This window comes from Diabrotica virgifera, chromosome 7 (assembly GCF_917563875.1).
Source record: "Diabrotica virgifera virgifera chromosome 7, PGI_DIABVI_V3a".
NCBI classification, from domain to species: domain Eukaryota; kingdom Metazoa; phylum Arthropoda; class Insecta; order Coleoptera; family Chrysomelidae; genus Diabrotica; species Diabrotica virgifera.
Genome location: NC_065449.1, coordinates 80,965,976 through 80,986,984, shown reverse-complemented (window position 1 = coordinate 80,986,984; position 21,009 = coordinate 80,965,976). Strand labels below are relative to the sequence as shown.

The window sequence follows — 21,009 nt, the reverse complement described above, 5'->3', positions numbered from 1 at the left end:
AAACAAACATTTTTTCACTTTGACTAAGTTTTTTACCAAGAAATAACTAACACTGTACACAACTGTACGTAATTTAGATGTACTGCGCATCAGAATTTCATGTTTTTGCAATTATAATGTGTATTTGTTTATAATTTATGTGTTTTATTAATTTTTACCATATTCTCCGGCTAATCCGGATTTTCGAAAACCCGGATCAGCTGTGGTCTAGAAAACTCCGACTTATCAAGGTTTCACTGTACTCTGGTGTATAAATATTTTATAATGAAATGGCAGATTTAATTAAATCTGGACTTTCTAGTATAAAAAAAGTGTAAAATAGCACAAGTGAGACATCCTTATAAATTAACAGTTAAACTTCATAATTTTGAATTTATTTTTGTTATTTTTATTTTTAAGTTGTAAATAAACATTATACATATTAAACATATAACATATATCAGTTTCCCGCTTTAAAAATCATATTTCTTCCCTAACTTTTGAACTTTTTAATACATTCGGCCAGAGCTTTTGTATTGTAATGAGTGTTACATGACCTGTATGTATTAGATAACTCAAAACCGTTACACCTTGGAACATTTCTAAATTGATTTATGTGTTATCTTTTGTTTGTAATTGTACTGACCTATACGTTATCTTATTCTTTTTTTCTTTTTTGTAACTGTACTACTCATAGAATTATTTTTTCTCAAACCACTTTGTTATGTTATATTATGATAATTTAGAACACTGTAACATTTATATCTGAATAGGGCTTGCCCGTGAATAAATAAATAAATAAATTAAACTTTACCTAAAAAAATGTTTTCAATCATTTAGTGAAGACTCAAATATGTGCCTTCCGCATATTTTAATAAAATTATTGATTTATGAGGAGGCCACGTATGCGTGTCTAAAAAAATTTTTATACAAATCTACAAATATGGTTTAATACAGTTGTAATAACATAAAATTAAACTTGTAAAAAAGTGAGCCGCACACACTGTACCTACTACTAAATTCTGCCGCAGCGAAAGGGTTAATAAACAATACTCACAAACTTTCACACTTGACTCTTAAAAAGTAGGTAAAGGAATTACCTTACAATAATTCTTTGAATTTACCGAAAAACATAGGACTTGTTTACAATGAAGAAACCCATTTTCACTCGAAATATTTATATAATTTGTGGAATTTAATTCAGCATCAAATTAGTGAGTTAAATGTAAGAGTAGTCTACAACCTAGACTAAATTATTTGTATGTACATTTTTTGTAATAAAGAACTTCCAGATTTAGCCATACGGCTCACACTCCCTCTAAGGGGAAAATTGACTCATCCCAGATACCTACGGTATCAAAAGGATTGAGCTCTGGTGGGGCTCTTTCCGTGTTATCGAGCCCTAGGTGACTTGGTATGCAGGTGTATCTCCCAAAAATTTTCGTACACATCTGGCCGTTGCGAGTAGTACAGCTTTCTGCATGGTCTTGTAAAGATGTTCATTTAGACCCAGCCTTTTTATGCTTTCGAGGAGGTTCTTCGGAATGACTCCAGTAGTAGATATAACAATAGGTATCGTCTGGGTACTTTGCATTCTCCATTGCCTTCGTATTTGAATTTCTAGATCTCTGTACTTGGCGATCTTTTCAGTGAATTTACTACGTAGATTATTGTTGTTAGGTATCGCCACATCAATTAGTGTTGTTTGTCTTGTTAATTTATTAACTAGTACGAGATCTGGTCTATTATGTGCCACTGTTTGGTCTGTGAGCACAGTGCGGTCCCAGTATAGCTTGTAGTTGCCATCCTCAAGCATACTCTCAGGGACGTATTGATAATACGGGAGATGGTCCGTTTGGAGAAGTCCCAGCTTGATAGCTATCTCTTGATGAAGGATTTTTCCCACTGCGTCATGCCGTTCCTTGTATTCAGTTGCAGCAAATGCCTGGCAGCCCCCTGTAAGATGTTGGATGGTTTCTTGGGCTTGACATCCATATCGGCATCTGTCGTTTTGAACCTGAGGGTCTTTGATGATATATTTCAGGTAGTTTCTGGTTGGTATAACCTGATCCTGAATGGCCAGTAATGAACCCTCCGTTTCAGGGAACATCTTTCCTGATGTCAACCAGTAGTTCGACGCTATATTGTCGACATAATCTTGGCTGACCTCATTAATAATAAAGAACTTTATTATTATTATTATTATTATTATGTATCAAAATCAAACAATACAGTTTAATTGCTACCAGTGCCAATGTAGTTTATTATCAAAAAAAGTATAATGATGGAAATTAATACAATTCTGTACCGTGGAGGTAAACAGTCGTACATCCACAATGTATATATACATTTGCAAGAAAGCGCAAACCATACAGACTTGTCAATAAACTATAAAAAAAAATTATTTCCATTACGTCGAATTCAACATTATTGGTATGTTATATTATGTAAATGCAAATCTATTACTGGGTATTAGTATTGTTAAGAAATTATTTACCTGATGTATACTACTTGGACTTTCAACGGGTTTTTGTGAAGTTTACTGTTAAAAGTGTGATATTTACAATGGGCTGTGTATATATTAGGTCAAGGTCTAATATCTCAGTTTATGAATCATTCTTAGAAAGCCTGGAGGAAGGTGATAAGTTTCTCTCAGAAAATATGTACATAATTGGTGATTTCAACGTTCATGAAATAAATGGAAGTACTTTTCATTTCTTAAATGCAACACCCAAAGGTAAAATTATTGAATCACTAATCAATGAATATGATTTATACTCAATTAATAATGTTAAAAATCATCTGAATTCTACATTAGATTTAGTTTTAACAAATTTAACTGAAACAAATGTTATCGAGTCAGATACATCACTTGTGAATATTGATCGTTATCATCCTCCTTTAGAAATTGACATTAGTTTCAAAACGCCAAATCAAACTATTGTAAATGACACAAACTTTGCACCACCACCAACATATAATTTCAAAAAAGGTAACTATATTCAACTGCACTATCTGATATACAACACTAATTGGCAAGAATGTATCAATTCAAATTCAAATAACCCAGAAATATGTGTCAATCAATTTTATAATACTCTTTATCATATACTAGATCAATGTATTCTACATAAGAAGGTAAGCCAATCAAGGAAATATCCTTTTTGGTATTCAAAAGAATTAATTAAAAAAATTAAATTAAAAAATAAATTTTTTAAGAAACCAAAAAAGATAACACATATTTACAAAAGTTTTATGAATTTATTAAAGATGTTAAAAAACTTATTAAAAAATGTTATAGAGAATATATTCAAAATATTGAAGGTAATATAAATAATAGTCCTAAAGAGTTTTGGCAATACCTAAAAGGGAAAAGATGAAATTCAACACTTGCATATAAATATAAACATGAAGATGAATGTTACGAATCTGAAAGTGATATAGCAAATGCGTTTGCACATTATTTTGAATCTATACATTCTAACACTAATTTAATAATAACAGACTCGTACAAGGAATATGGACTTGAACAATTATGTGTTGATTGTATAACTCTAGAAGAAATCAATATTGCAATTAAGTCTTTAAAAAGTAGTGCAGCTATAGGTGTGGATGGGATTCCTTCTTACCTGTTTAAGGCATATTCTGAAGTTCTGTTACATCCCCTACAAATTATATTTAACAAATGTTTGGAGACAAGCACAATTCCGGATGCGCTTAAGGCAGGTAGAATAACTCCTATCCACAAATATGGAAATACGAGTTTAATATCAAATCATCATCCTATAACAGTATTGCCTTCTCTTTCTAAAATCTTGGAAAAAATTATGTACAATAGACTGTATACTCATGTTTCAAAAACTTTAATGGAAGAACAACATGGTTTCATAAACAAAAAATCAACTCAAGCAAATCTGTGCATTTTCAGTCACTATATTGCTTCATCCATAAATAATTCTCAAGTTGATGTTATCTTTACTGATTTAGCAAAAGCCTTTGATAGAGTAAATCATTCAGTACTATTAAAAAAACTGAGGTCATATGCACTTTCTGACAAGCTTATAAAATTTTTTGAATCTTACCTTACCAATGATACTAATGTAGTCAAATTTGGGAACTGCTACTCAGACAGTTTTATAACCAGGTCAGGTGTACCGCAAGGTTCCATCCTTGGGCCTTTACTTTTTGTTATGTTCATAAATGACATCACCGATTATATAAAATTTGCCAAGTTTCTTCTATTTGCAGACTATTTAAAATTATTTCTTACAATAAAGAACGAACATGATTGTATTAATTTACAACAAGATATTCGAGGTATATCCACATTCTGTAAAAATAATGATTTGAACCTAAATGAGTCAAAATGTAAACTATTGACTTTTTCTAGAAAGCGAGAAATTATAAGAACAGATTATTTTATTAATGAAGTAAAACTTGAAAGGTTAACAAAAATCAGAGATCTAGGGGTGTTATTCACTAGCAACTTCTCCTTTAATGAGCACATTCTCAAACTAACTAATGATTGCTATAGACAGTTAGGCTTTATCCTAAGATCCAGTAAAGAATTTTATTGTGACACTACAATTAAGATTTTTAATGCATATGTGAGGTCAAAACTCGAATATTGTTGTACCATATGGAGTCCCTCCACCATATCACATGGTGATATGATAGAGAGGATTCAGAAGAAATTTTTGAGGTCTTTATATCTGAGGAAATTTGGGATTTATCCTTTTAAGGTTTCCTATAACTTGCAGAGAATGCTTTTTGATACTGTGTTATTGAGCGAAAGACGTAGAAATGCCCAAATCATTTTCATATTTAATATAGTTTATCAAATCATAGATTCTCCTACGATTCTTTCTTTTATAAATTTTAATGTACCAGACCAAAGACTTAGATGTAGACACACTTTATTTAAAATAACTCCAGAATATGCAAACTTCCCCATGGCAAACTGCTTAATGGCAATGAACGATTTTATCCTGAGTGAAGACCTTGACCTATATAATATGAAAAAGAGTACTATGCTACATAAACTGTGATACCCTTATTTATTGTTTTAATGTGTATTTGTTTTATTGTATTGTATAAATTATTGTATGTTCTTATTGCCTTGTATTGACCAACTGTGCATTTATAATTGTCATCATTGCTGTAAATGTGCAGTATAAATAAATAAATAAATAATAATGGGAGTTATGACTTTTTACCTCTATGTCTTTAAACAGGTAATATGCAAAATAAAAATCGTAAGTGATTACAAAAATAGTATATTCCGTATTTAAAAATGCAAAAACTAAATCACAATGTTTGGAACAAAAAAGAACTCTTGTTTTTCATTATCCCGTTTTAACACCCTCAAAATACCATTTAATATAAAAATGGAGCTACGATTGTTTACCACTACCGCATACGAAGGCATACTATCTATATACGCACGTATTTATGGACTTGCTATGGATATACTACTGTTTACCTCAACTGACTAATGGAGTTGCTATTGTTTCTAAACGCCTTATCTAGGCAACTAATAACGCTGGATGTACGATTTTTTGCCACAATATGCTATGAAAATCTGACAACAAGTGCGTGGTATTAACTCCATTTCGGCAAAAAGTGGAGTTACGACTGTTTACCTACACGGTACAGAATTGGATTACAAATTCAAATACAACCTATTAGTCAAATAGTGTATACTCCAGCAAATAAAAAATGGAATAAGTCATAAGCATGATTACTTACTTTATCCTATTGTTTTGCTATCATTATGACTTTTACCAGGAAGCTTGTAAAGGGTGGTAGAGGAGATAAGAGGAAGAAGGAGAGTGTTATGGTTGAAAAAAAGGACTCTCTTCAAAGCAGTGGTACTTAGATAGAGTAAAGATAGTGATGATGATAATACAACCTAAGACTTGGAGACGGCACATAAAGAAGAACAACCATGTCTCAATAAAAAATAACAATTTTCTTTGGCTAACTTACCCTTTGACTATTGGAGGTAACTTGTTGTCTAGTCAAGTTTGAATTTTTAGAAACATGTGTAACCGGCTGAAATATTCTGGATAAACAATGTTTTACTGACAAAGACATATTAAATATTATTGAATTATTTCTTTAAATTGTTAAAAAGTAAATATGACCTTCTACTGTTAACGACAAAGAGTAAGGTTAATTGTTAATTTAATTAATTCATCTTCTTTTTTTTAGTGGCTTCTATTCTCCTAAAGCGAGCCTACACGAATATCCACAGCCACCTTTACTTTACAAGCCATGAAGTGAAAAGGCAACGTCGCAATTGATGACGTCACCGCTTTCGAAACCACGATTTTAAAGTACAAATTCTAGTAAAATTTATAGTATTTTTTGAGTCGAACAGGAAAATATATTAATTAGAAGCTTTTACAAAATCAAATTAAAAGTAATTCCTTGTAAGTAACGTTTATTATATAAAAAAAACCAATGACAAGAATATGTGTAAAGGCCCCGTCTCACCATCAAATAATTGACAGTTATTTGATCAAACTTGACAGTCAAACTTGACTAGTGACACAAACTATACCTACTAACTGTCACTTTGTGTCACTAACTGTCAAGTTTGATCAAATAACTGTCAATTATTTGATGGTGAGACGGGGCCTTAAAATACTCATTTATTTTAAATAAATAAAATCTTATTTTAAACTATATACAAAATATCGCTAGAACCTAGAACCATAAAAACAATTGCTCATAATGTTTGAAGTGCGTTGTTGGGGTTTAGAGTAGATAATTTTCTTTTTTGTTATCGCCCTTATCATTATTTTTCTTTTTATACTTTTTTGAAGATCCATTACTTTTGATGGCTGCTATTTTTGTATATTTATTTAAAACAATATTACACAAAATTTTTATAACATCAGAATAAACTTTGAACGCATTTTCTCCACATTGACGCTCATAGGCGTAACCAGGGATGATCCTAAGGGGGGGTTACAACTACCTGAAAGGGGGTTACAACTACTGGAAGGTCTCTGAGGGCTATGGTGTTAAGCGTATAGAGCTAAGTACATCCCAATGAGGGGGGGTTATAACCCCCAAAACCCCCCCTGGTTACGCCTATGTTGACGCTAAAATTCTAAATTTAAGTGAAATCCTTCATGCTGTTGTAAACTTTTTATTACCAAAGATGATAATAACTTTAGATGAAAATTGTTTTGGAAAAATAATTTTTTAACATTGGGATTGTTAGGCCCGGTCTTTTCACCTCCGAATAAATATTTATTAGGAAGTTTATCCCGCAGATTACATGTAAATCTGTCAAATAAACCTCCGAATAACTTTTATTCGGAGGTGAAAAGACCGGGCCTTAATTGTAAAATTTTTCAGTTTCTCTGTGAATATACTGATAGACTTAAGACTTAACCGGTCTACCATTAGATGTTGCCAAGTTTCAACTCCCTGCCTTGTTAAGAGTTGTGGCTGTGCCACAACCCAAAGTTTGTTACCGACCAATCACAACAAACGTAAGGTAGTGGTACGCCCGGTACGCCCAATAGGTAAATATGTTTGATTCAAATGGACTTTTTAAGTCTTGACGTCACAAAATTGGGAGGAGCTTATATTTGGCTCCAAACAATATTGTTTGTAATGTTAAACACTCGTAAGGAATTTTTAATTTATTGTTTACGTGGTTTGTGTGACAAAATAAGACTTTTCATTTAGGTATTTAGTTAAAGAAACGTGCCAATTAAGAGATTTTTATTCGTTTTGGCTCAGGTGAGTTAATTTAATGCAATGATTAGAACGTAAACAGTGTTGAGGTTATGTTTATTTTCATTCACTAAGGAATAAAAACCACCTGAGCAAAAACGAATAAAAATCTCTTAATTAACACGTTTCTTTAACAAAATACGTAAATGAAGTCTTATTTTGCCACACAAAGCACATAAATGAAAAATGTCTTATGACCATTTAACCTTACAATCAAAATTGTTTGGAGCCAATATAAGCTACAAGAATCTACAGGTCGAGCAAGTCTCGTAAATTTCACGATTGTGAGCCACGCTTCACGCAACCGTGTTTGCGTACTTGTGTTTCGAGTTGCGTGGTCGTGCGGAGTTATATTTACCAATTCGCGCAATCGTACTTGAGACGCTGTATCAGGTGAGGTGTTTGAAAATTTGTGTAACTTGATTCTGTGGTTAAACTTTTGTTTTATTTTTTTTTCGCAGAAAATTTTTAGATGAAGTAATTGTATGATGAAGATAACACAGAAAATACAAGAGGGCAGCATACTTTGCAAAACAACTGTTACAATTTGAAATCAACAAGTTGTTGTCTTGCAGGTAAAAAAAGTGACTTTAAAAAAATTATATCTTGGAAACTAAAAATTATTTTTATTTATAATTGAAACATGTAAAAGTATAGTACAGTAGAACCTCGATTATCCGTCAGGACACCGGACCAAGGGTATGACGGATAATCGAAAAGACGGTTAACAGAACATTAAAAAAAAGTTAAAAATTGATAATACAACTCTCAAATTTTATTTGTTTGTTTTGTTTGATAATACAATAAGAGGACTCTGTGTTCGTGTTAATATTGTCGAATTTGGTTTAAAATATTCTGAAATCTTTGTTTGTTTTATTGATGTTCCACATTTTGCAAGGGATGAATTTCTTAATCATCGTAAGATCATGCAATCTACTTTATTGGATTCTTCTTGTCGAGAATACCACTCGATGAATGGTTTAATGTGCGATGCAGCTTCTTTAGGCAAATCTTTGTCAGTTGCAAAAGCATCATCGACATGGCCACCGTCAAATTCTAAGTTTGTGTCAGCTTCTGAAGCTGTTTCGTCAGTCTCTGTTGTGCCATTTCAACGATTCCATCATCTGTCAGCAATCGATAGCCGCTTGCGTCCTCATCACAAATTAACCATTACTTTAAGTCATCTTTAGGCAACGAAAACAAAACAGTTGATTCAGCCATAACTTCATTCGTTATTATTGTACATTAATTTGTACAATAATATTGTACAAATTTCTTCTTATGTACTCAATACAACTTATGTACGGACCCTGACGGTTAACAGAGGTGACGGTTAATGGAGAGACGGATAATCGAGGTTCCACTGTACTCTCAAAAAAATTTCAGCCAAAAATATTCATTTTTGTAGAGTTGACTGCAATTTTTCGACAACAGCCCTTTTTTGTGGTGAGCAGCATAACAAGTCCAGTCTCATCTGAAATCAAAGTTTCTTGTAGTTTATACCTCTGGCTAGTGAATGAACAAATGATTTTTTATTAGATGAGGTCATTTTTGTTTTATAAAAAAAACTACTTTAAAAATGAGAAAAATTGGGGTCAAAAATGTGTTTAAACTTATGTAAAATCTTCAAATTTTATTTTTTTTAATTCCTTCGTTCATATTCTAGCCAGAGGTATAAACTACAAGAAACTTTTTGATTTCAGATGAGACTGGACTTAGTTATGCTGCCAACGCAAAAAAAACTTAAACTCTACAAAAATGAATATTTTTGGCTGAAACTTTTTTTGAGACTACCTTAAGTACTATACTTTTACATGTTCCAATTATAAATAAAAATAAATTTTAGTTTTCGAGATATATTTTTTTTAAAAAGTCACTTTTTTTACCCACAAGACCTATGTAACCCCTTAAAAAAATGTTTCAAAGAATATGTTTGATGGCCAAGATGCATACATATATTTAGAAGGAAAGTTCCTGATTTCTGTAGTATAATACATAATACCAAAGAGGAAGTAGCCCTAAGCGCCGGACTCCACTTGCGATTTGTAGTTGTGAAGATTGAACACATTCTTTCAAATAGAAGTCAATCCATGATTATTTAGTCACAAATGGATTGACTTGTATTTGAAACAATGTGTTCAATCTTCCTGATTACAAATCGCAAGTGGAGTGCGGCGGTAATAACACCAAAATATTCCATATAGGTCCATAGAAGGTACACAGACATTGAAAAATTTCTGGAATATCCCCGAAAACATGTTCCCTGAACATCCCAGGAAAATCCTGTGTCAGCATTTTAAACATTACCTGAATGTCTTATTGGAACATTCCATGAATGTCCACGAATGTTCTCTGGACATTCAAAATATATTTTGTAGACATTCCCTGGATATACCAGAAATACAGTGATGAGCGCTCTAATAACCGGCAAAATAGCACAAAAGATGTATTAAGTAGTGAGATAAAAAGACATGAAACTAGTCGAGCTGGGAAATTTAGCGATATTAACTTATACATTTAGATTGTATTGATTGTGTACCACCTTCAGACATATCAGACGAGTTTGGAAACTACCACTGTCACAGTGACAGTTTTAGTTGACATACTCCTCCGATATGTGTAAAGGTGGGATCAATATAACGTAAATTTAAAGGTTAATTTCGCTAAATTTCCCAGCTCGACTAGTTTCATTTCTTTTTATCTCACAACTAAATATGTTGCCCATATTTTGCCGGTTATTAGGGCACTCATCACTGTACATCCTTGCTGATGTGACAATACCTCCTATCTGTTTTTTCATGAGTTTTGTATGAGAGATGGAAAAACATGTTTTAAGGTCACCTCCTGTGTTCATATGTAAGTTTTGACTTGTTTTGTAGTTCATAGATAGTTTAATTTACTACAAAACAAATATCATATGAAAACAGGAGGTGACCCTAAGACAAGTTTTTAGTCTCTCTTACAAAACTCATGAAAAAAACAGATAGGATGTATTATTACATCACTGACGATATGTGGCCATACCAAATAATACATCCTTGATAAATATAAACATTTTTATTGAACAAAATCTTTTCATACATTTTTTAATGCAATTTACTGATATTCCTAAATATTTCAAAAAAATGTGTCACATTTGCTTTGTAAACCTTTCTTTTGCCTTTCGTAGCCACATATTCCGTTTCCTTCCTGGTTTTTTGTAGACCACTTCTCTCAGCTGATTCTAAAAAAAAATAAAATAAATGGTAATTTTTCTATCCTTTACAATTAACAATCAGAAGAAATATTATTTACAGATAATGATATGCATAATAATAATAGGTTTGTTTTAGCATCAGTTTCAAACAGTTTGAAATCATCAGCGAATAGTGGACCAGCGCGAGTAGAGGGGATCGCACTGGTGACTGTATTATGTTCTTTTACCGACCAACTGTTTGCTGACGGTTTTTGACTAGTTTGACTGTTTGCTAGAATAAACCTAATAATAATGAATATTTTGTATTTTGACAATGACATCTGATGTGGAAGTCAAAACATTAATAAAATTATTTTTTCAAGTTAACTTTCACATGCGCGTCTTAAAATTGTACTTTTAATACTTATATCATAAATAACTATTAAAACTATCTTAAGAGGTAACAGTATCGATCAACAGGTAGCGTAAAGGTGTTCCAAGATTGCGGCTGTAATTTTGAATATTTTTTCGAGATATTTGGCACACATATTCTTAATATAATAAAGAATGGTGGTACAGAGCCCAATTTGAAAAATATATTAATATGTGGAAATTACTTTGTAATTAAATACAATATAAAAAACGAGCTTGTACCGCCATTAAGAAGAACAAAAAAATACACTTTCTTCAAATACAACTTTTTTATCCGATTTTGTGTTATTTTGGAACTACTAAAATTTTTTATTTCATTAGTAGTTCCAAAATTACACAAAATCTAGGCATCGGATAAAAAAGTTTATTTGAAGAAAGTGTATTTTTTTGTTCTTCTTAATGGCGGTACAGGCTCTTTTTTAAATATTGTATAATTACAGAGTAATTTCCACATATTAATATATTTTTCAAATTGGGCTCTGTACCACCATTCTTTATTATTTTACAAATACGTGTGCCAAATACCTCGAAAAAATATTCAAAATTACAGTGGCAATCTTGGAACACGTTTTGGCTACCTGTTGATCGCTACTGTATTAACTTAAAACATTGTAATTTGCTAAACCAGTATATTTTACTCTACTACTACTCTACTAGCTACCTCATTTTCCACTGTTTCTAAAGACTTGTTTACATGGGTAGAGTTTTGAGGAGAGTAGAGTAGCAGTAGTACTCTACCAAAAATGGCTTGATACCATTCACATGAGGAGAGTACAAGTATAGTACTGATGCTAGTATAGTGAAACCGATTTTTGTATTTTTAAACACTCTTGATTATAAGTGCACCTTAAATTCTTAATTTTTTGCTTAAGCTCGTTTACTCCAAAGCCCCCTTTGCCATTCTTTCGACGATTTCATCCTCCGCAGCTTGCTGCAAACTTTTATTTCTGTAGTATACACTACCTAAATTCCATAAACACTGGTATTCGCCGTATTATAGCTCTACAAGTTTTAAAGTTTCATCTTCGGTGAACTTCATTTTCACTATTTACACAAAACACAATTCCAGCCAGAATGACAGCGCCCCCATGTACTCTCCTACCTACTCTATTCTGCCATAATTGAGCGTGTTCCATGGGTAGAGTGTGTAGCCGAGTAGACATTTTGGCAGTAGTGGTGGTCATAGAGTAGTTACTTTGCCATAGGTTGCTAGTCACTCTACTTTAACTCCAACTATACACTCTACCAGCTATTCTACTGTGCTGAGCATTTTTACAGGTAGAGTTACTCTACTCTATCAAGTACTTGCATCATTACTCTACCCGTGTAAACAAGTCTTAAATCTACTGAATGAAAATCTACTTAATCTTAATCTACTCTTAATGAAAAATGTCTAAAATCATTTACCCACCTAGTATTATTGTAGAATTTAAGACAGTCCAGTGCCTTATAAATAATTTCAATATGAATATTTTTTCCTTTAATTCTCCTTTGATAGCACTCCATTTTAGATTTTGGGGAACTTATTTCATTGTGTTTATAGCCCATATTTATTGAAGGAACCCAATCTGGAGATTGTTATTATCGATTAAGTCGGCTGGTTTTCCTATTTTCCTATAAGATTAAAATGTTAACATCTTCAAAAATCGTTACTGTTGTAATTGTAACTTACCAGATATAAAATGATTACAGCAGACAGGACAGGAAAATTTTCATTTCGCTAGTAAAACCTGTACATTGTATTGCATTTAACCATTGTTGTCTCTCAGATACCTTATTTAGTTCAGTTTAAAAGTGAACTTTATCTTGACTTTATCACAATTACTTTGCATTTCACACTTCAAAACACAACACCAATGAAGCATATTATCTTTCTAAATTAATACTTCCAGAGAAAATGTTAAATTAATCTTTGTACAACACAAAATTACAAAGAAATACAACTAAAATTATCTAAAACTCATGAAGAACAGATAGAATAACGATTTATCTTTTACACCCAGTAGCCATATTGAGAATAGTATATTATTATCAGTAGAAACGATTACATTTAAATTTGGTAAATATAACTCCGCACGACCACGCAACTCGAAACACAAGTACGCAAACACGGTTGCGTGAAGCGTGGCTCGCAATCGTGAAATTTACGAGACTTGCTCGACCTGTAGATTCTTGTATATAAGCTCCTCCCAATTTTGTGACATTTCTGACGTCAGACTTAGGCTGTCCATTGAGACAGCCACCAGATGTCCTCACAATTTCTGTCAGGGTCACAACGTCAAAATGCATAGACACCAAGTTGGATACGATCCTACTCATAACACCCCAACTAGCATACATATTAAGAAAAATAAATATATAGAAGAGTATATTTAGAAATTGAATTAATGATATCATGATACTATACATTTATATATTATAATAGCATGACATCATTAATTCAATTTCTAAATATATTCTTCCATATATATTTATTTTTCTTAATATGTATGCGAGTTGGGGTGTTATGAATAGGATCGTATCCGACTTGGTGTCTATGCATTTTGACGTGGCGAACCTGACAGAAATTGTGGGGACATCTGGTGACTGTCTCAATTTGAATCAAACAAATTTTCCTATTGGGTTGACCAACTATCCCTATTGGCTCCGTGCGTCTCCCCTCTACTTACAGTCACGTGACACGCTGTCAGATTTTGTCAGGACGTTTTAACATTGAGTCTTATGGGATTATTTTGTTAAACTTAATTATTTTATTTTGTAGTGATAATAACCGAAAACAATCGTTAGAATTCATTAGTTATTAATTTATGTTTATGTATACAAAATCAAACTGATAATCAATATTGGAAATAGAAGAATTTATATCAGATAGCTATCATAATAATATATCATGATAATATCACTAGCGTGACACGGCATTTTTTTAAATGTCTCATTTAAACATACACAAAGCGTCCTAATAAAATTTCAAAAAACCTCCACCATGAGCAGGTCGGTCGATTTTGCTTTGACACTTTAGGTTTGTTCCAACACGACCGAGAACCGTCACGAAACGGTAACGCTCCTGCGCAGTAAAGAAAATCCGTTCCAACAAAAATATGATCGTCATCGGATCGTCCTTCCCACTGTTCCAACAAGAATTGTGATCTTTCGGTGACGGTTTCGTGATGATCATTTCAGTAATCGGGCAAATGCATAATGTGCTGGTTGGACTGACTTGAGCACTAGGATTTAATTCTTTAAATTTTTTGAGCCTTTGATCGACTAAAAGCACACAAGCTGTCACCAACAAAAATGACAAATATATGATTACCGTCATGGGACGATAACTGGGCGATACAATTACGAACATGCGCACAACAAACGGTACAAGTAGTTTCGTGACGGTTTCTGGGCCGTCCAAAAGTTCATGTTGGAACAAACCTTTTGTTAACGCTCAGAGCGAAACAATGGTGGTACAGAACACAAAGTAGTGGAATTCCTACGTTTTCTGTGATTGGTCGGTGGGTCTGTCTTAATTTAAAATGTGGCGGGTTTCATGTTTATTAAAATGAAAATTGTGTAGTGGTAATAAATGGATGATATTCGCATTTTAGGTTTAAGCTGACTATTAGTTTTATTAGACATGTAATTATTTTTCGTTTTTATTATATATCCAAGTATTATTGATTTAATTTTCGCTTTTAGACCGGGGCATTTAGCATTAAAAACACCCGAATAAATCGATTTTTAAGTACATCACTTAGGCTCGGTCATTTCACCTCCGGATAACTAGTTATCGGGAAGTTTATCAGACAGATTTACATGTAATCTGCCAGATAAACTTCCCGATAACTAGTTATCCGGAGGTAAAAAGACCGGGACTTACACTCGGTTTCATAAGGTTTGTTCCAACACGACCAAGAACCGTCAGATTACCGTTTCGTTACTAGATAATTAACGTTCCATGGGAACGAATTAATACGTTCCATGGTATTGCGCAGGACGGTGATCGTTCATGGACGGTTTCTGGGTCGTGTTGGAACAAACCTATAACCAGTTAAAGTGGACTTTTAATTTTAAGTTGGTACCTTTATCAATACGTAAATGTCAACGTTAAAGTGGGGTCGCGGACGTTTCCCCAACTGTCATCAATACGACTAACTTCACGCGTAACTTTGATACGAGAATTATAAAAAAATATGCATTGAAATCCAGATCCCGTAATTCGTTAAGCGTGATAAAGTGAGTACAAAGACATACATATTTCTTTCTTTGTAATTACAGCTTCAATTTACCGTACACTTCTCATAGACTCTGCCGATAAGGTAGAGTCGTGTTGGGGAAACATCCGCGTCCGGTTAAAGTGAACTTTAGATGTTCACTTTAAGTTGATTATGAAACCGGGCGTTTGACGACTTGCAGTTTTTTGCATTATGTTCAGGATGACGTCAGGAAAAAGTCGACTATTCAAAAATGGGTGGAAATGCATAATTGCACTTTAAAATGCATCCAAAACTGCAAACATTAAAATCAGTATACTAAAGACCAAATTTTGTTAGTTGGGGTTTTTGGGGTCACTGAACACGAATACGTACTGACCCCCGGATCACTGCAAGGAACATCTTCTAGAGTTTCGAGGATTTTCGGCATTAAATTGATGCAAACGGTGTACTCATGGGTTTTTGAGGTCACTAAACACTAATACTCAATCAGAACCAACCTTCGTTGCACCTGGTGCCCAGTGTCAATGCAAGGGATGTCATCTTCTGGACTTTCGATGATTTTCGGCATTTAATGGATGCAAATTAATTACTGGAGGGTTTTTTGAGTCGCTAAACACGAATATACCATCACAATTGACCTGCGGAATACTTCGTGCCCAGGGTCACTACTAGACACTAGGGTACGTCATCTTCTAGTTTCGAGAGTTTTCGCCATTAAATTGGTGCACACGGATTACTCATGGCTTTTTGGGGTTGCTGAACACTAATACGCCATCAGACACTGGAGCACCTGGCGTCTTCTGGTGTTTCGAGAGTGTTAGGTACTAAATTGAAGCAAATGGATTACTCATGGGTTTTGGGGTTGCTGAACATAAATACACCAACAGAAGGGATGCCGGAGCACCTGGTGCCTAAGGCATATCACCTTATGGAATTTCGGTACTAAATTGATGCAAACGAATTGCTTGTAGGTTTTTGGGTTTGCTGAACACGATTATAAAATCAGAACGGACCCTCGGAGTTCCTAGGGTCCAGAGTGACTGCTATGCTCGAATATTCTATAAATATTCTGTTTTGTCTTATTTCTACAAGCGCTTGTCTCCACTGTAATCTTTGTTCCACTTTTTTACCAACACAACATCATCTACATACATTAAATACCAAGGATCTCCCCTTGAAGTTCAGCTGTTATCTGATCCAGCACCAATGAGAATAGATACGGGCTTAACACGCAATCCTAATGAACCTTCACCTTCACAAAAATTGTCAGCTTCTCCGGCATTCGTTCTAACTCTAGTTGTCTCCCATACATGTCTTTCACCACTCTCACATATTCAGAGCTGGCACTCCTTTCAAACTTAATGTCCATACAGTAGGTTTCTGATATTCTAATAAATTTGTCACATGGCTTGTCCATATTGTTCTGAAGCTATTTTCTAGTGGCATCTTAATGTAATATACTATTTTAATTGGGAATAAGCCACAATTTTACTTTGAAATTAAGTTTATTTGATATTTTGGTTTCCGAAGTGAACTCGAAACGTCAAATAAACTTAATTTCAAAATAAAATTGTGGTTTATTCCCAACTAAAATAATAAAATGCTTCTCAAGATTAATAAATACTATGTGTGCAAGTATTTCTCTTTCACTTTAAATTTTTCCATTAGCTGTCTTTTAATAAAAATTGCTGTAATGGACCTGCCTTGCATAAATCCAAATTGACTTTTATTCACTTTTATTTCCAGAACCTTACACTACATTCTGTTACTATTCTTCATAAATGTACGATAATAAAAGCATATTTATTCTAAATTAAGTGGCATGAACCCCATAGTGTTAAGCCCTATGCCTATCTGAGGTCCACCTGTCTCGTCTAAATGCTCTGATCGACCCCTGAGCGTCAAATTGTGTCCTAGTCTAATATCCCAAATTATATTGAAAAAAAAAGACAATGAAAAATAAAAAATAAAAAAAAATATCTAAAAAAAAAGAAAAAAAATACATAAAAAAATGATAAAAAAAAATCACAATGAAAAGAAATAATTCCAATAAAAACAAAAATCGTTGAAAATTAGATATAGGTATATAAAATAGTTCTTTGTAAAATTGGAGCAGGATTGTGATTGGATACATACTTGAACAAATCAGTAGAAAGCAGGAAGCACTCCTTCAGAGCTTCCGCATAAATAATACAAATAATCCCAAAAAGGTAAGATGGCGAATGGACATTTGACTCCGAAGCCAATAATGCTCAAACACACACACAAGTGGCATGAACAATTATCTATGATTGATTTTATAGGCACTAATAGAAAAATCCACCCAAAGCAGATTCTAGATATTCGAATTTTAAACTCAGCAGACGCAGGGAGTGAACACAAACTAGTCCTGGCAAAAATAAGAATGAAAATAACACCAAAACATTTTCTACAGGAAGTGACCGAGGAAAAATTCAATGTAGAATCACTGTGGAACGACTCTACAACAGAAATGTGGCAAAGGAGGCTAGCACAGAAGATAGGGCTAAAACAAATAGACGACATCGAAGACATAAACGCGAGCTGGGAGAAAATTTAAAAAAACATTGAAGAGGCAGCAACAGAAGCTCTAGGAACGCAAAGTCATACTGAACAAAAGAAACAATACACCATGGTTCAGAAAACAAATAAAAGAGAAACGAGAGGCCTACACGAAGCACAAAACATCAAATACTCCAGAATCCAGAGACACCTATAGAAGAATTCGAAATGAAACAAAGCAGTTGGTAAGAAGAACAAAAAATGAACATTGGGAAAGTTTATAAAAAGGATGGTAAGCGACTTCTACGGTACACAAAAACAAATATGGAGATTCATAAGAAACCAACGAAAAGAAATGGCAGAATTGAAGGAATACAATAACATACCAGCAAACGAATGGGAAAGATACTTGACGGAACTATTTAAAGGAAAGGAAAATAATAATCAACACAATAACGTACCTGAATTAAGACACGAAATAGAAATCAGTTTTCAGGAAGTAGAGATAGCCATATATTCACTCAAAAATAGAAAGTCATCACCAGGACCAGACGGAATAACCAACGAGTTTCTAAAACACGGAGGAGAAAGTATAACTCTAGAGATGACAAAAATTACAAAAACTAATATTGCACTGCAAGTAACCAGACGCACGGAGAAACAATAATTGTTTCATACTGATACCAATGTTCAAAAAAGGAGACAAAAAATACCTTAACAATTATAGAGGTATAAATTTACTGAACACCTCACTTAAACTAACCACAAAAGTCCTAACCAACAAAATCAATAAACTAACAACTTTATCAGATGAACAACAAGGATTCAGATCCGGAAGATCCTGCGTAGACGCCGTATTTGTACTGAGACAAATCACAGAAAAGGCCATCGAGTACAATAAATCAGCATATTATCTATGTTTTATAGACATGACAAAGGCATTCGATCACATTCACAATTCGAAGACGTCCTACACCTACTGTATAGAAGAAACATACCAATCAATATTATACAAACCATTGAAAACATCTATGTACTTCCATAATCGAATACAGGCAAAAATGGAAAACTATCACAGTTTATACCAGTACAAGGAGTCAGACAAGGTTACTCGTTAAGCCCAGTACTCTTTAATATAATAATGGACGAAATAAAATAGAAGCAGTACGTAAAACTCATGGTTACAGAATGGGGAACAAAGAAATTCAAATATTATGTTATGTAGACGACGCCGCATTTATCGCCTAGACAGAAGACGATCTCCAAATATTAACACACATCTTCAATTAGACCGGACTGTATCGTCGCCCCCGCTAGCGAAATTATTCCGATTCGATTCTTTGCATTACAAACTTACTCACAAAGAGGTCCTGATAACATATCCACAGGGTGCCGGGCGGTGCCGTGGTCGAAAAATTGTTTAAACAATTTTTTTTAAACAAATTCACAAAAAAAATTTTTTCATTTCGAACTTTTTTTTAGATAATTTGGGCCATTCTGAACAAAAAAAGGTCTCTTGTCATTTTTTTCTAAAATTGATTGTTGTCGAGTTATATGCGATTAAAAATTTGAAACATGCGAAAAAGGCCATTTTCAAGGCTTACGCCCGGTTTCCGAAAGGATGATCATCTCAAAAATTATGTATAGTATTTTTACTACAAAAACGTTATTACGTAGGTCAAAATTTTTGACGTAAGAGAACTGTCAAAAGATTAGAATGTGACTTTTCATTATTGCCATGTTTATTAATGAAAAGTTTATATAATGAAAAGTCACATTCTAATGTTTTGACAGTTCTCTTACGTCAAAAATTTTGACCTACGTAATAACGTTTTTGTAGTAAAAATACTATAATCGACGATTAACGATAGATTAAATGCGTCAGAAACGTCAAACTACAGTATTTCTCATGATCATCTTTCAGTGCGTCACAGTTTTTCGATTTCTTTCTAACGCATTAAATTGTATGTGACAGAAAAAAGGCACGTCGGTGATTACATTTCGTCGGTGACATTTTTATAACATTTCTTCTAGTTATTCTAGTTGTCGATAGATGGCGCCATAATAAAAAAATAATTTTTTTTTAATTAGATAATAATATTACAAATATAATCTGTATAATTTATAAGACTACACAAATCAAAGAAAATACCATTTTATAAATGCAAGAAACACATTTGATTTGTTTTTATTCCAAATTGAAAATAAAATGTGACAACTGTCAGATTTAACTATTTAGAATGGGAAATAAGCCACAATATTATTAAAAAATGATTTTTATTAACGTTTCGACGCCCAAATCTGTCAGATTTAACTAAAATGTAATATTAGAATAAATGTCATAAATGTGTATTATCACGGACTTACCCATTTTCCTATCATTTTTTCCTGTTATTATTTAATTTACGCTCATAATATATTATTTGACTTTATTTGCCCATTTTTTTAGCATAAAATATATCTTGTCATTTATAAACGAATAACAATTTTTAAATAATACAATTTTGTATTATTTAAAACAATACATTTCACAAAGATCTGTTTGTTTATATTGCACAGACATTTTTTTGTTTAAATTGTTTTCCATGAAATGTCGTTAATCAAAATAAATATTTCACTATTAATTGAATATTCCTTAAAATTTATTTGTTTAAATGTAAAAAAGCAATAACACGAGCATTTGTAATCTAATATTAGCAACTTTTCTTCTTTTATCTTTTTTTATATATAATATACTTGTTTATTTTTGTATTAAATTTACTTTAATGAATAATGTTCTGAAACGTAAATAAAATATTCTATTCACTTATGAAGTAGATCTATAAAATATAATTTGGCTACTTGCACTTAATCTGCAGGTATTATCTTTGTGTGATTTGGATTTGTAGCAAGAATATTGTTTTTTAATACTGTCTCTCCGTCTCTATATATTTCCTCTTTCTA

The 21,009-nt window shown here is 32.8% G+C and overlaps 1 protein-coding gene and 1 long non-coding RNA gene across 2 annotated transcripts in view; both read right to left on the bottom strand.

The window, feature by feature from the left end:
- LOC126888197 (probable proline--tRNA ligase, mitochondrial) overlaps positions 1–6,180 on the bottom strand; it is a 33,992-nt gene extending 27,812 nt beyond the window's left edge. Inside the window, exon 1 of the mRNA XM_050656250.1 lies at positions 5,968–6,180. Coding sequence (XP_050512207.1) covers positions 5,968–6,075 — 108 coding nt within the window. The 5' untranslated portion in view covers positions 6,076–6,180. The remainder of the gene's footprint in view (positions 1–5,967) is intronic.
- Positions 6,181–10,776: 4,596 nt separating this feature from the next.
- On the bottom strand, positions 10,777–13,662 carry LOC126888198 (uncharacterized). The gene is made up of 2 exons (XR_007699449.1): positions 12,753–13,662; positions 10,777–10,957 (listed from the first exon to the last, which is right to left on the bottom strand). It is a non-coding gene; the product is annotated as an uncharacterized LOC126888198 (long non-coding RNA).
- Positions 13,663–21,009: the final 7,347 nt, after the last annotated feature.